At 40.4% G+C, this 15,958-nt stretch overlaps 1 protein-coding gene across 1 annotated transcript; it reads left to right on the top strand.

Moving 5' to 3' along the window:
• Positions 1-2,469: 2,469 nt before the first annotated feature.
• On the top strand, positions 2,470-5,162 carry LOC128063977 (zinc finger protein 112-like). Its single transcript, XM_052656802.1, has 3 exons — positions 2,470-2,521; positions 3,643-3,737; positions 3,819-5,162. Exons 1-3 carry the CDS (start codon positions 2,470-2,472, stop codon positions 5,160-5,162), a joined length of 1,491 nt encoding a protein of 496 aa, XP_052512762.1.
• The last annotated feature ends 10,796 nt before the right edge of the window (positions 5,163-15,958 follow it).

Genomic DNA, 15,958 nt, shown 5'->3' with positions numbered 1-15,958 from the left:
AATTTTCTTTTTAAAGTAGAACTTCCAAGCTGGACATCTGTGTGAGTCCAAACATTCTAGTAATGTTTCTTGAGTCCTCAGACTCTGATGTCAAAAGCCGTGGTCACAGCTGTGCAGCTGGAAATGCTCCCGGGTAGGAATGAGAGTCAGTTGAAAATTTCAAAACAAATTACTTCGCTTCTATGATTTTTCTGTTGTTATCTCAGTTCAGGTTCAAGGTCATACAGGCAACATACTCTTCAGAGAAAATGTCGGCAAACTTTTTCTCTGAAGGTCCAGATGGTAGATATTTTAAGTTTTGCTGACCATATTTGATCTCTGTTAAAGAGGACAAATGTGTTTTCTTACACCAGTTAAAAAACGTAAAGCCTGTTCTTGTTCCTAGGCCATGCAAACCAGAGCTAGGGCCGTGGTGTGCTAGTCCCCCTGCCTGATAGCACCAGCGGGGATGTAACGCCGTATTTTGAAGTACCTTATTATTTAGTATTCCCATATATTAACATGTTTATACCTTATATTCATGCAACATTTTGAAAATATATATTCTTATTTTTAAAGTACTGATTTTTCTCCTTCATGGTACCTTGGGGAAATCCCTCCCAATCTGAGATTATAACTCTTTTTTTTTTAAAAAAAATCATTGCTACATAATCCAATATGTGGCTGTAACATGCAGCATTTAGCTATACGCTGCATGTTGCATGCAGCATACCAGGTCTTAGTTGCAGCATGTGGGATCTAGTTCCCTCACCAGGGATGGAACCTGGGTCCCCCAGCATTGGGAGCGTGGAGTCCTAGCCACTGGACCACCGGGGAACTCCATTTCTTCTTTAGGTGACAAAATGTTAGTATAATAACTGAAAGCCTTGCTTTTGAGAAACCGAAGACGTCGCTAAGCATTCTTGTTTTTAAGTACTGAGGTGAGTACTCGTGGACATACGATAGGCCCTGCAGCCAACGCATTGCCCCAGAGCCTGTTGCCACACAGTCTTCAGTGTCACCCTTTTTTTTTTTAACCTTGTTTTAAAAGTTGGCGATAGGGTGGGGCTAAGAGTAAGATTCTGTGTGAGAAAAACTACGCCATTTCAAAGGTTATTTTCAAAATTAAAAAGACACAGGCCACAAGATTCTTGTGACCTTTGCTTTTCTCACTGGCAAGTGATAACTGAGTGTAACCCTGCCTCTCATACAGCCTTCCAGCTGTGTAGTAAAATTGCCGTCACCAGCTTCTTTCCCATAAAAAGTAACTTACACATGCATGCCCTTTCAGTTCTGTGACTGAGAATGACTCAAGCTGTGATCTATTCATTAAATGCTTATTGAGCAGCTACTGTTCACTAGGCGTGTTCTAGGCAGTAAGGGTGGGACAGTGCACACAGCAAAGTGCGCTTCCTTGTGTGTAATACACTCCAGTGTTTAAAGACAGGAAAACACAAGTAGCTAAGGAAGAATTATTGCATTTGAAGACAGTATTCACGTTATGAGAAAGAATCCCCTTTTACTGCCTTTCCCCCCTCACCTTGGATACTGAAAGAGAATTAATATTTTGCCAAGTATTAGGAGAGTGCATGTTATTGCTTCAGCCCTGTTGGACCACTTGCTCTCCGGGAATAAGTATAGTTCCCTCTAGGATGTGAATGATACGCTGCCTGCTGATAACCTGAGCTTTAGTAACTAACAGACAAGCCATTTCCACCCAAACATGCCCATCTTCAACTCTTCCAGTGCCTCAGATTCCCTAAACGTTAAAGTACTTTATCAGCAAAATGACAAAGTCAGTGTTCATTGAGTTTTGCTTGTTAAGTTGCCTCAAAGGACCTTGAAACTTGCCTGGCAATTCTTTGTTGAATTAAATTTATTTATTTTTAATTGAAGGATACTTGCTTTACAGTATTGTGTTGGTTTCTGCCAAATATAAACATGAATCAGCCATAGATATACCTATGTCCCTTCCCTTTTGACCCTCCCTCCCACCTCCCTTCTCATCCCACCCCTCTAGGTTGTTACAGAGCCCTGGTTTGAGTTTCTTGAGTCATAGAGCAAATTCCCATCTTGCCTGTGCAATTCTGTCACAGTGTTTCACATTTCACCTGCCCCATGGCCCTTGGTAATTGCAAAATATCTTTTAAAAGGAGTTAAAACTGGTTATGGCTTACAATGACATAGGAGAACTCATTATTCTCATGAAAATGGACTCATTAGAGACAGGCCATACAAGACCTCAAGAATCGATTACAAGTCTCTGTTTACCTTCATCTGCATAGCATTTAACACATGATCTTGTGTGTGGCAAAACACATTTGTCCACTTGAAACTATATTCTTTCCAGTTTGAGACTACCCCCTTCTGTTTTTTTCCTTGGAATCTCCAGGCAGCCCATGATAATGTGTCCATGGTTTAACTAGGCCTTTTGAACAGAGCCACCATCTTTGATGTCCAGGTTGCATTGCATAGCCGATTTTGAGGCATATGCGTGGCCCAAATTCTGTGGATCCTACTTCTATTCCTGGTGTAGCCAAAGGTAAACGATATTCTAAGTATTGTCAGAGGTAGTAACAAAGTTTCCTCCAGTTTATTGAAGTTTTATGTCATGATCTAAGTGCAGAATCTTGAAATCTCTGAATAAAAGCATTCATTGTGCACATGTCTAAAATCTGTTTATTCTTACAGGAACCAAGAGTCCACATAATATGGAAAGTATTCAAGAAGTGGGATTAAGCTGCTTTTCCCCCAAAGCGCTTTCCACCTGGCAGTCCTGGCAACAAGGTGCAGGCAGGTTAACTGGGTGTCAAGATTCCATGAGAAACTTCCAAGAGAATATTTCTCAGTTGCAAAAACAAGATGATTCCCTCTGCCAGGTTTGGGGAGGAATACCAATTCAGATTTCTGAAGATGAGAACTATGTCTTGACTCACATAGGAGACGGTTCCAATGACATAAAAAGTCAAGAATTTCCCTCTTGGCGAGCCCAACATTCTTGGAGGAAAATGTACCTTACAGAGTCACGTAATTATCAGTGTCAATGTCAGCAAGTTTCCACGGAAAATGATTTCTGTAAATCGGACAGCATCAGTTGGATCTCACATCATGGTGATAATCTGGGTGTACACAGAACAGGAAAAAACTCTAGCTGCCATGACTGTGGAGAAGATGTCATGAAGGTTTCATTGCTTAATCATATTCAAACAGGGCAAAAGCCCTATCCTGGTAATGAGTACAGAAAAGCCTTCAGTGATGACTCCAGCTCTGAAGTTCATCAGCAATTAGACTTAGAAGGAAAGCCTCGTACATACAGTCCATGTGAAAAGGACTGTAGTTACAGGTCAGTTCTTCATATTCATCAGAGTGTTTGTAGAGGAGATCATTGTGTTTTTGAGAATTCATATCTGCAGTCGCATCAGAAAGGACACGCAAAAGAGAAGCCATTTAAGTGTGAATACAGGGAGAGCATCAATCAGTGCTCCTCTCATAACACATGTGAACTTGTACCCGGAGGAGAGACGTCTGATAGATGCAGCCTGTATGAGAAAGGCTTCAGTCATAGCTTAGACCTTAGTAGTATTGTTAGGGTCTACATCGAGGAGGAATCCCATGAATCTGAGGAGAATGGGAATGTCTTTAATGAGAATTCTTGTCTTCAAGCCCATCAGAAAATCCACACTGAAGAGAAACGATACACAGACGTGGAGTGTGAGAAAGGTGTCATTTGTAATTCAGATCTGAACATTCAGCACAGAGTTCACATGGAAGAGATTCCGTATAATTCTGAGGCATGTGCTAATGGCTTCAGTCTGGCCTCACATTTTCAAAACCATCAGATAGTCCACACTAGGGAACAACCCTATAAACGTTACACATGTGGTAACAGCTTCAGCCAAAGTTCGTCTCTTCAAGGCCATCAGAAAATTCACATCGGAGAGAAACCTTACAAGGTGTGTGGGAATGGCTTCAACTGGAATTCGAAACTGAAAGATCATCAGAGAACCCACACTGGCGAGAAGCCGTACAAATGCAGCGCCTGTGGCAAAGGCTTCAGTCATAGATCTGTTCCTAACGTTCACCAGAGAGTCCACACGGGAGAGAAGCCTTATAAGTGTGAGGAGTGTGATAAGGGTTTCAGTCGGAGTTCATACCTGCAAGCCCATCAGAGAGTCCACACGGGAGAAAAACCGTACAAATGTGGGGCATGTGGGAAGGGCTTCAGTCGTAATTCATACCTTCAGGGGCATCAGAGAGTCCACACCGGCGAGAAACCATACAAGTGCGAGGAGTGTGGGAAGGGCTTCAGTCGGAGTTCACACCTGCAAGGCCACCAAAGGGTTCACACGGGAGAAAAACCATTCAAGTGTGAGGAGTGTGGGAAGGGCTTCAGTTGGAGCTTTAATCTTCAAATTCATCAGAGGGTTCACACAGGAGAGAAACCCTATAAATGTGGAGAATGTGAGAAGGGCTTCAGCAAGGCCTCAACTCTTTTGGCCCATCAGAGAGTCCACACAGGAGAGAAACCCTACCGGTGTGATGAGTGTGGTAAGAGCTTCAGTCAGAGGTCTTACCTTCAGAGCCATCAGAGTGTCCACTCTGGAGAGAGACCATACATCTGTGAGGTTTGTGGGAAGGGCTTCAGTCAGAGAGCATATCTTCAAGGCCACCAGAGAGTCCACACCAGAGTGAAGCCGTATAAATGTGAGATGTGTGGGAAGGGCTTCAGTCAGAGCTCACGCCTTGAAGCACATCAGAGGGTCCACACCGGAGGGAAACCCTACAAATGTGCAGTGTGCACGAAGGGTTTCAGTGAGAGTTCCCGCCTCCAAGCCCATCAGAGGGTCCATACAGAAGGGAGGCCCTATAAATGTGAACAGTGCGGCAAGGGCTTCAGTGGGTTTTCAAGTCTTCAAGCCCATCACAGAGTCCACACTGGGGAAAAACCATACAAGTGTGAAGTGTGTGGAAAGGGCTTCAGTCAGAGATCAAACCTCCAGGCTCATCAGAGAGTCCACACAGGAGAGAAACCCTACAAATGTGATGCGTGTGGTAAGGGTTTCCGTTGGAGTTCAGGTCTTCTAATTCATCAAAGAGTCCACAGTGATAAATTCTACACAAGTGAAGAGTATAGTAAGGGTTATCCTTCATCAGAGACTCCGTACAGAAGCGAAGTTCTATAATGTGGTGTTCCATTTTGTTCTGAAGTCTTCAAACAAGAGCTGAAATTTTCCACTCACTTGAGTTCTCATAGTAGAAAAAGAATTTCTTTCATGAAAATGTAATGTTTCTGCTCAACATCAACATTTACAGTAGTCCATACAGCAGAGACTTATCTAATGAGAAGGGTTCCATATGGGATTTCATGAGAACGTGAATATCAGTCACTGCAGTGACTTTAATCAGCTCTTGTACTAGAGCTTAGAAACATGAGTATGGTTAGCCACATGGGAAGCCCTAATTTATACAATGATGAGCATACCTAAATTCACGTCCACTGGAATGTAAGCTTATTAAGAGAAGGGGTTTCATACATTGCTAAGTCTCCAACTCAATGTAGGTGCTCAGTACTTTTTTGCTAAATGACTAAAAGTATGTAAAAGTGTCATGTTTGAAATTTTTATTGAGCTGATTTCCCCCCCCCCCCCAAAATAACTTAAAATGTATTTGGAGGAGGAATCCTGCAAGTCAACTTAATGTAAGCAAATCAGTAAACATAAACATTATTTGAAATGTAGAACATGGGCAGTATTGCAATCTTAAATGACATGAATTTGGTTTAACCCCCTGGGATTGGTCCTCCCCATTTGTCCTTCATCAGCAGGGATGGGCTGAATTTCTTAGCATTTGGTCTCTTTCTCTACAGTGTACTGTCTGGTTAAGTTTAGCTCTGTGTGTGTGTGTACGTGTGTATACCTATGTGCACTTTAAAAGGACAATACAAACTGATAAAACAGTGTTTCTGGTTAACTTGGCAAAAATGGAATGCTGCATTTTACATAACTGAATTTTTACTCCTGCCCTGTGTGTTAAGACAGTTTTACTATAATATTTGCAAAGTGTCAGATATGGTTACTAACAGTAAATACTTTCTTAATAAATGTTCAAATTACAATATTTGGCTTTCTAGCTTCCATATTTCCGTTAAAATCCTTTTGATCTGACTGGTTTCTATATAGCCTTTGTCCAATTCAGACCTCTTTAGCAGGATCTCTGACAAGTTTGGAGGACTTTAATTTTGTCAAATTTTATATCACCATACTTTTCCCACTCATACAAAGAAAGGAAAATAAGTTGAAGTAGAGTTGATTTACAGTGTTGTGTTAATTACTACTGTACAGCAAAGTAAATCAATTAAAAATTTCTTTTAAAATATTCTTTTCCATTGTGGTTTATCATAGGAGTATTGAATATAGCTCTCTGTGCTATCCAGTAGGACCTTGTTGCTTATCCATTGTATATATAAGAGCTTATGTCTGCTAAGCCAGCCTCCTACTCCATCCCTCCGCCAACCCCTTGGCAACCACGTGTCTGTTCTCTGTGTCCATGATTCTCTTTCTGTTTCATAGATGTGTTCATTTGTGTCATATTTTAGATTCCACATGTAAGTGATATCATATGGTGTTCGTCTTTCTCTTTCTGACTTATTTTGTTTAGTGTAATAATCTCTAGTTGCATCCATGTCGTTGCAAATGGCATGATTTCATTCTTTTCTATGGCTGAGTCATATTCCACTATATTTATGTGCTGCATCTTCTTATCCATTCATCTGTCAATGGACATTTAGGTTGCTTTCCATTTCTTGGTTGGTGTGAATAGTGCTGCTCTGAACATATTAGTGCATGTATCTCTTTGAATTATAGTTTGGTCCAGATGTATGGCCAGGAATGGGATGGGTGGATCATATGGTAATTTTAGTAAGGAAAGGAAAAATATTGAATTTTTCTAGACATTTTTTCAAATGTATTGATTATTAGGATAAGATTTCCTTTTGCTTGCTGATCTATATCTTCAAGAACAATGCATGTTATTGGAGGAAGTAAAAAATACAAATTTGTCAGAGTTGTACAATATGTATCAAAATGTAAAGTATACATTTTTGTTGTTCAGTCGCTAAGTCATGTCCGACTCTCTGTGACCCCATAGACTGCAGCACGCCAGGCTCCTCTTTCCTCCACTATCTCTCAGAGTGTGTTCAATTCATGTCCATTGAGTTGGTGATGCTAACTATCTCATCCTCTGCTGTCCCCTTCCCCCGTTGCCTTCAGTTTTTCCCAGCATTAGGATCTTTTCCAGTGAGTTGACTCTTCACATTAGATGGCCAAAGTATTGGAGCTTCAGCAAGAGTCCTTCCAATGAAATTCAGGGTTGATTTCTTTTAGGATTGACTGGTTTGATTTCCCTGCAGTCCAAAGTACTCTCAAGGGTCTTCTCCAGCACTGCAATTCGAAAGCATCAGTTCTTCAGTGCAGAGCCTTGTTTGGCAACACACTCCAGTATTCTTGCCTGGGGAATTCCATGATCAGAGGAGCCTGGTGGGCTATAGTCTGTGGGCCTGCAAAGAGTCTGACATGACTGAGCGTGTGCACACACACAGCCTTCTTTATGGTCCAGCTCTCACATCCGTACATGACTGTTGGGAAAACCATAACTTTGACTAAATGGACCTTTGTCAGCAAAATGATGTCTTTGGTTTTTAATATGCTGTCTAGGTTTATCATAGCTTTCCTTCCGAGGAGCAAGTGTCTTTTAATTTCATGGCCACAGTCACCATCTGCAGTGATTTTGGAGCCCCCCAAAATGAAGTCTCTCACTGTTTCCATTGCTTCCCCACCTATTTGCCATAAAATGATGGGACCAGATGCCATGATCTCAGTTTTTTAATGTTGAATTTCAAGTCAGCTCTTTTACTGTCCTCTTTCACCCTCATCAAGAGACTCTTTAGTTCCTCTTCACTTTCTGTCATTAGAGTGGTATCATCTACATAGCTGAGGTTGCTGATACTTCTGGCAATCCAGCTTGTGATTCATCCAGCCTGGCATTTCGCATTATGTACTCTGCATATAACTTAAATGTGCAGGGTGACAGTATATAGTTTATCATCCTCCTTTCCCAATTCTGAACCAGTCAGTGTCTGGGAATCATGGAATAATAGTTTATGATAAAGTGGTTTTAAACAGGCTGTGTACATAAGGGTAATTATTAAAACTGTGAATTAATAAAGATAAATTCTCAATGTTCCTATAGTATGGTGCTATGGGAAATATAGAATCAATGTAAAATGACAGAGAAAGCTCATGCATAGTGTTTAGTAAAAAATGCAGATTGTACCTTCATAATATCCAGTTACCTTTGGTCTGTATACATATATGTTCAAATAGATAATCTGTGAAAGATTATTCACTATCATGTATACAGTGGTTTTCTGTGGCAAGCAGAATTTTAGCTTAGTCTTTTTTGTACTTTTTAAAATTCACAATATTTTACCAAAGCAATAAAATACTGAGACATTGTCCCTTATAGTTAAGAACTCATAATATGATTGCTCTATTTCTTTAGATGGCATTACAGCCAAAATTAAAAAATAAAACTCCTGAAGATAATGTTCAGAGGTCTCTAGAGGATACAGATAGATTAGGTGTCAGCACCTTTAATTTACTATAAAATTTCTTTAGGTCTCAAAGCCCATGCAGCCTTAAACAACCTGGTACAATTCAGACACAGTATAAATTGGTGCTCCATAGTTTTTCTGTCAGATATCAACCTGTTAGGTGAATGGGGTGACCAAGGCAGAGGCGTAACCTGGCTTCCAAGGTGCTAGTTCAAGTTTCACAGTATCATCAGAAACTCAGGGCTTTAATGTGTTTCTTTAGTACTCTCACTTCCAAGGGAAGATCATGAGAGCTCGTGGTGGTTTTTTCACTCAGGATGCTTTTAGTTGTAGGTTAACAAACTAACCTACAGAGTTTCATTAACCTACAGAATTGCTTAAACCACAATTTTTTCTCAGTTCATTTAAGTGAAAAGATACTGGTAAAGTAAGACTTAGGTCTGAGTCACTCAAGAGGGCTTTATGTTGCTCTTCTTTAATTCTCTTTTCTCTGGACTTCAGTTTCCTCACAAAGAGGCAGTATCACCTGCTTTTTTGTTCACAGCCTAGAGAAGAGAGTTTGTCTCATTATTAGTGTGACGTAGTCCTAGCTCCCCAAAACGTATAACGTCTCTGATCACTCCAATCCCCACTCAAGAGTAAGACTAAACCAACTCAATCAAGAACATCCCTGGTCCCCATAAACAGGGTAGCTTTCTCCTAGTGACAAGCCAATAGCAGGCTGTGTAGGGAAAAGGAGAAGAACGTGGATGGAGAACATTTCTGTGGCACAGGTGCACAGGGATAGCCAGAAGCTCAAGGTGGACAGGAACGTTGAGGAAAATCCTCCAGCACCCACCCTAAAACCAAGTAACATTAGAAAAATTTGAAGCAGTGTATGGAAGATAACTATTGTAAAAGCAGAATCCAATTTCAACTTAATTCTCAATGAGACTGATTCAACATCCCAGCAAAACAGGTGTGCCCAGTTCCAGCAAAAATACTGTTTACTTAAGTCTCTACTGTTTGGTACATGGTATCTGGCCTTCAAATCACGAATTACAAGATTCTTTAAAAAAGAACATACAACCCTCTGCTAAGAGACAGCAGACCAATCAGAACCTCACTTAGAGATGACCATATTTTAGAAATACCAAATAAAGAATTTTATATATTTCTGGTTTGATGTGTCAAGGCTGTATATTGTCACCCTGCTTATTTAACTTCTATGCAGAGTACATCATGAGAAACTCTGGGCTAGAAGAAACACAAGCTGGAACCAAGATTGCCAGGAGAAATATCAATAACCTCAGATATGCAGATGACACCACCCTTATGGCAGAAAGTGAAGAGGAGCTAAAAAGCCTCTTGATGAAAGTGAAAGAGGAGAGTGAAAAAGTTGGCTTGAAGCTCAACATTCAGAAAACGAAGACCATAGCATCTGGTCCCATCACTGCATGGGCAATAGATGGGGAAACAGTAGAAACAGTGTCAGACTTTATTTTTTTGGGCTCCAAAATCACTGCAGATGGTGACTGCAGCCATGAAATTAAAAGATGCTTACTCCTTGGAAGAAAAGTTATGACCAACCTAGATAGTATATTCAAAAGCAGAGACATTACTTTGCCGACTAAGGTCCATCTAGTCAAGGCTATGGTTTTTCCTGTGGTCGTGTATGGATGTGAGAGTTGGACTGTGAAGAAGGCTGAGCGCCAAAGAATTGATGCGTTTGAACTGTGGTGTTGGAGAAGACTCTTGAGAGTCCCTTGGACTGCAAGGAGATCCAACCAGTCCGTTCTGAAGGAGATCAACCCTGGGATTTCTTTGGAAGGAATGATTTTGAAGCTGAAGCTCCAGTACTTTGGCCACCTCATGCGAAGAGTTGACTCACTGGAAAAGACTCTGATGCTGGGAGGGATTGGGGGCAGGAGGAGAAGGGGACGACCGAGGATGAGATGGCTGGATGGCATCACGGACTTGATGGACGTGAGTCTGGGTGAACGCCAGGAGTTGGTGATGGACAGGGAGGCCTGGCGTGCTGCGATTCATGAGGTCGCAGAGAGTCGGACACGACTGAGCGACTGAACTGAACTGAACTGAACTGAACTGATGTGTTAAATGTTTTCATGAAAGGGGCAGACAATGTACATGAACAGATGGGGGAATTTCAGTGGAAATTAATGAATAATCAAATGGGAAATGCTAGTAAAGTGTTACAACAAAGGATTATTTTGAAGAACATGTAAGTGGCTAAAAACAGCTGAGAAAAATTCAGGGAACTTGAATAAAGGCCAATGAAAATAATCCAAACAAACAAAATGTGAAGAAAACAGAATAAAGTATCCAAGAACAGTGGGAAAACTTTTTTGTGGCTTAATTTATGTGTAATTGGAAACCCAGGGGGAGAGAAGGGAGAGAATGAGAAGAAAAATATTTTAAGAGATAGTGGGTGAGAATTTTTTCTTAAATAATAAAAGACTTTACCGAATCCTAGAACTCTACAATACACAAGAAGAATTTAAAAGCAAACAAACCTCTAAAAGTAGGCGCATTATTGCCAGTGTTCATATTGAAAATGAACAATGCAGAGGAAATATCGACAGGAAAAAAGCCACAGTGCATACAAAGAACAGAGATGAGGACAAGAGGAGACTTCTCATCAAAAACCATGCAAGCCCAAAGACAGTGGAGTAACATCTTTAACATTCTGAAACAAAATGCTGTGAATCAAATATTCCAAGTCTGATAAAAGAAAAAAAAATCTTCCAGAGAAGTATACCAAATATACTTCCAGAGAAGCATACCAATTTTTTTTGTCTTTTTTCATAGCATAGTTGATTTACAACATTGGTCTACATCGTTTTAAAAATATTTATGTATTTGGCTGGGCTGAGTCTTAGCTATGGCACACAGGATCTTTGTTGCTATGTGTGTACTCTTAGTTGTGGCGTGCATGTGGGATCTAGTTCCCTGACTGGGGATTAAACTTGGGCCTCCTGCATTGGGCATGAGAAGTCTTAGCCACAAAACAGTTGGGGAAGTGCCTGGATTGGATTATTTTTAATGGTGAATAATTGAAGCTTTCAGTGAAAAAAAAAAAAGTGACTTTAAACAGTGAAGAGACTGGCTTAAACTCAACATTCAAAAAACTAAGATCATGGCATCTGGTCCCATCACTTCATGGCAAATAGATGGGGAAACAATGGAAACAGTGACAGACTTTATTTTCTTGGGCTCCAAAATCACTGCAGATGGTGACTGCAGCCATGAAATTAAAAGACACTTCCTTGGAAGAAAAGCTATGGCCAACGTAGACAACATATTAAAAAGCCAGAGACATTACTTTGCCAACAAAGGTCCATCTAGTCGAAGCTATGATTTTCCCAGTAGTCATGTATGGGTGCAGAGAAAGCAATGGTAACCCACTCTAGTACTCTTGCCTGGAAAATCTCATGGATGGAGGAGCCTGGTAAGCTGCAGTCCATGGGGTTGTGAAGAGTCAGACACAACTGAGCGACTTCACTTTCACTTTTCGCGTTCATGCATTGGAGAACGAAATGGCAACCCACTCCAGTGTTCGTGCCTGGAGAATCCCAGGGATGGCAGAGCCTGATGGGCTGCCATCTGCGGGGTCAAACAGAGTTGGACACGACTGAAGCGACTTAGCAGCAGCAGCAGCAGCAGCATGTATGGATGTGAGAGCTGGACCATAAAGAAAGCTTTATGGTCATAAAGAGTACCAAAGAATTGATGCTTCTGAACTGTGGTGTTGGAGAAGACTCTTGAGAGTCCCTTGGACTGCAAGATCAAACCAGTCAGTCCTAAAGAAAATTATTCCTGAATATTCATTGGAAGGACTGATGCTGAAGTGCCAATACTTTGGCCACCTGATGTGAAGAACTGACTCCTTAGAAAAGACTCTGATGCTGGGAAAGATTGAAGGCAGGAGGAGATGGTGACGACAGAGGATGAGATGGTTGGATGGCATCATGGACTCAATGGACATGAGTTTTGAGCAAGCTCTGGGAGTTGGTGATGGACAGGGAAGCTTAGCATGCTGCAGTCCATGGGGTCACAAAGAGTTGGACACGACTGAGTGACTGAACTGAACTGATTGAAGCTTTCACCCAAAGTTTGGAAAAAAGTGAAAGATTTCTACTCTCACCACCCACGTCAACATCATATAGGAGCTAAAAGCCAGTGCACCAAAGTGAGAAAAACAAAAGATATACAGATAGAAAAGGGAGAAACAAAACTGTCTAATTGCAGAAGGCAGGATTATGTAGAAAAGCCCAAAGAATCAACAGAAAAACTAGTAGAAGTAGTGCTTTTAGCAAAGTCATAGGTCAATATACAAATATACAAAATCAGGACTTCCCTGGTGGTCCAGTAGTTAAGACTCCTTGCTTCCACTGCAGGGGGCTTGGGTTCAAAACTTGGGTGGAGAACTAAGATCCCACATCCTGCCTGCCTTGGATCATGGACCAAAAAGAAACCAAACATAAAATCACTATACTTGAACTATTGGAAACTGAAAAGAGCAGGGACTTCCCTGATCATCCACTGGTTAAGAATCTGCCTTCCAAGATAGAAAACACAGAGTCAGTCCCTGGTGGGGGTACTAAGATCTCACATGCTGCTTGGCAACTAAGCCTGCCTGCCACAACTACTGAACACATGGGCTCTGAAGCCCACAGGCCACACTAGAGAGAAGCTCATGTGCTGCAGTGAAAAATCACTCATACTACAACTAAGAGATTGGCACAAAAAGCATTACCAGTTAAGGGCTTCCTAGGTGGCACTAGTGGTAAAGAATCTGCCTGCAAATGCAGGGGATGCCAAGAGAGGCAGTTTGATCTCTGGGTGAGGAAGACCCCCTAGAGTAGGAAAGGGCAACCTGCTCCAATATTCTTGCCTGGGAAATCCCATGGACAGAGGAGCCTGGTGGACTACGGTCCATGGGCCACAGAGAGTCAGATAGCGCTGATCAATTAAGCACAGAGCATAGTACCAATTACTATAATTTGGTGGTTGGGATGGGGGTGTGTGTGATCTCTACGCTGCACAGTAAAATTACTGATGAAAGAATTAAGACTACTCAAACAAATAAAGAGCTTGTTCCATAGAATGGAAGAGTCAATATTGGTAAGCCATTTATCCTAAATTGATCTGTAAGTGCAACATGAATGTGAACGTGAAAGTCACTCAGTTGTGTCCGAGTCTTTGCAACCCCATGGAATACACAGTCCATGGAATTCTCCAGGCCAGAATACTGGAGTGGGTAGCCTTTCCCATCTCCAGGGGATCTTCCCAACCCAGGAATCAAACCCAGGTCTCCCACATTGCAGGTGGATTCTTTACCAGCTGAGCCACAAGGGAAGCCCATGGTCCTGCTCAATATCCTAGCAGGTGATGTTGCAGAAATTGACAAGCTATTTTTAAAAATCTATGCAAAAAAAAAAAGAAACAAGAAATAGCCTTAAAAATATAAAAAATGAAGAACAATATTTGAAGACTCATAATATCTGATCTCAAGACTTACCATAAAGTTACAGTTACTGTAAATCGAGACTGTATAAATCAATAAACATATAGAATAGTAGGATGTTAAATAGAGTCCAAAAATAGAGCCACATATGTGGTCAATTGATATTTTTAAAAACATGCCAAGACAATTCAATGAGAGAAATAGTATTTCATTGAAATGTGCAGGAATAATTAAACATCAATGTGCAAAAGAGTGAATATCAACCTATACACCACACTGTATAAAAAGTTTACTCAAAATGGATCTTCAATCAAACATTTAATCCTAAATAATAAAAAGTTCTTGAAGAAACTGAACAGTTTTTTTCATCACCTGTCAGCTTGAATAGGCAAGTTTTTAGTATGATCCATATAAGAAAATTTGATAAGTTGGGCTTCATCAAAATTTTAAACCTCAGCTTTTCAAAAGACATTTGTAAAAATACAAAGAGAAGCTACAGACTGGGAGAAAATATTTGCAAAACATAACATTAAAAAAGGACTTGTATTCAACACCAAGAAAATAACCCATTAAAAAAATATATAAGCCAAGTTTTGAACAGACACTTCACCAAAGAACATATATGGCTGAATTAAGGACATGATATTAGAATCAGCATCACTATCATCAAGGAAATTCAAGTTAAAACCCCAATGAGATGGAACTACACACTTACTAGAATGAAATATTTTTCTAGTGAAAAAAAAGTGGACAATACAAAGATGCAGGAGGGTCACAAGACTTATGCAAAAATCATGCATTGAATGGACATATTTTGATATTGATAAAAAAAAACAAGTGTAAAACACTTGAAAGGATTTGGAACTTCAAGTAAGGACAGAGTAAATTAATATTGAGACTATTAATTTTGTTCAGTGTGATACTGGTATTACATGAGTACGTGCATGAGTGCATTTTTGCTTGGGTCCCACTCTCTGCAACCCCATGGACTGTAATACTCCAGGCTCCTCTGTCCATGGTATTTCCCAGGCAAGAATACTAGAGCAGGTTGCTGTTTCCTGTTCCAGGGGCTCTTCCCGACTCAGGGATTGGACCCATGTCTCCAGCTTCTGCAGGCAGATTATGTAGCACTGAGCCACCTAGATTGTGGTTAAATTATGTAGCACTGAGCCACCTAGATTGTGGTTATGCAAATAAATGTCCATATGTTTTCGAGAAATATATGAAAATATTTTAGGGAGAAGTGACAAGATGTCATGGATTTGTACTTATTTCAGTTATTAAAAAAAGGAAGGAAAAAAGATGAAGCACGTGGGGAAGCATGTCAATAATGTTTTATTTGTAAGATGCATTTATGCACATTTAACTTTTTTCTCCAGTGGTTCTTTTTTTTAAGTTTTCACTATAGATGATTTCATTCTTATATGCCATTGAAAAGTGGACAGGACAGCCTTTTTGGATTTTGTGGGATTTTTCAGTTTTGGTGGTAATCAGTTTTGTTGTATGGTTTTTCTAGACATGAGCCCCTATTTCACAGGATAAATCATGGCCTCTCTGATTTCAACTGGCTTGTGGAATAATAAGGCATATCATTAATTCATTGGATTTACGGTGCCAAGAGCAGGTTAGTAGTAGGTGGTATGATATCTCAAGATAAAAAAGAAATATTCTTAAGATTTTACATAGGATTTACCCTTTCAAGTATTGCAGTGTTTACTCCAGTGTAGCTTTCATTCACTTTTCAAGTGAGAAATTAAGACTAAGGAAATGCTGGAAGTTTTAAATACTTCTGCATTATAACCTAATGAACATTTGCCTTTTTGTGATTTCATAGTACTTCTGATGGTTGGATGGCATCACCAACTCAATGGACATCTGTTTGAGCAAGCTCAGGGAGTTGG

This window comes from Budorcas taxicolor, chromosome 18 (assembly GCF_023091745.1).
Source record: "Budorcas taxicolor isolate Tak-1 chromosome 18, Takin1.1, whole genome shotgun sequence".
Classification (NCBI taxonomy): Eukaryota; Metazoa; Chordata; class Mammalia; order Artiodactyla; family Bovidae; genus Budorcas; species Budorcas taxicolor.
The sequence above is the reverse complement of the archived record's forward strand: the minus strand, read 5'-3'. Positions and strand labels throughout refer to the sequence as shown.

Excerpts from the sequence above, each read along its gene's own strand:
- LOC128063977 (XM_052656802.1), top strand. The coding sequence starts at position 2,470 with ATGCGTGGCCCAAATTCTGTGGATCCTACTTCTATTCCTGGTGTAGCC. Across the intron at positions 2,522-3,642 it reads TATTCCTGGTGTAGCCAAAG|CCCATCAGAAAATCCACACT; the intron begins GTAAACGATATT and ends CTTGTCTTCAAG. Across the intron at positions 3,738-3,818 it reads ATCTGAACATTCAGCACAGA|ATAGTCCACACTAGGGAACA; the intron begins GTTCACATGGAA and ends CAAAACCATCAG.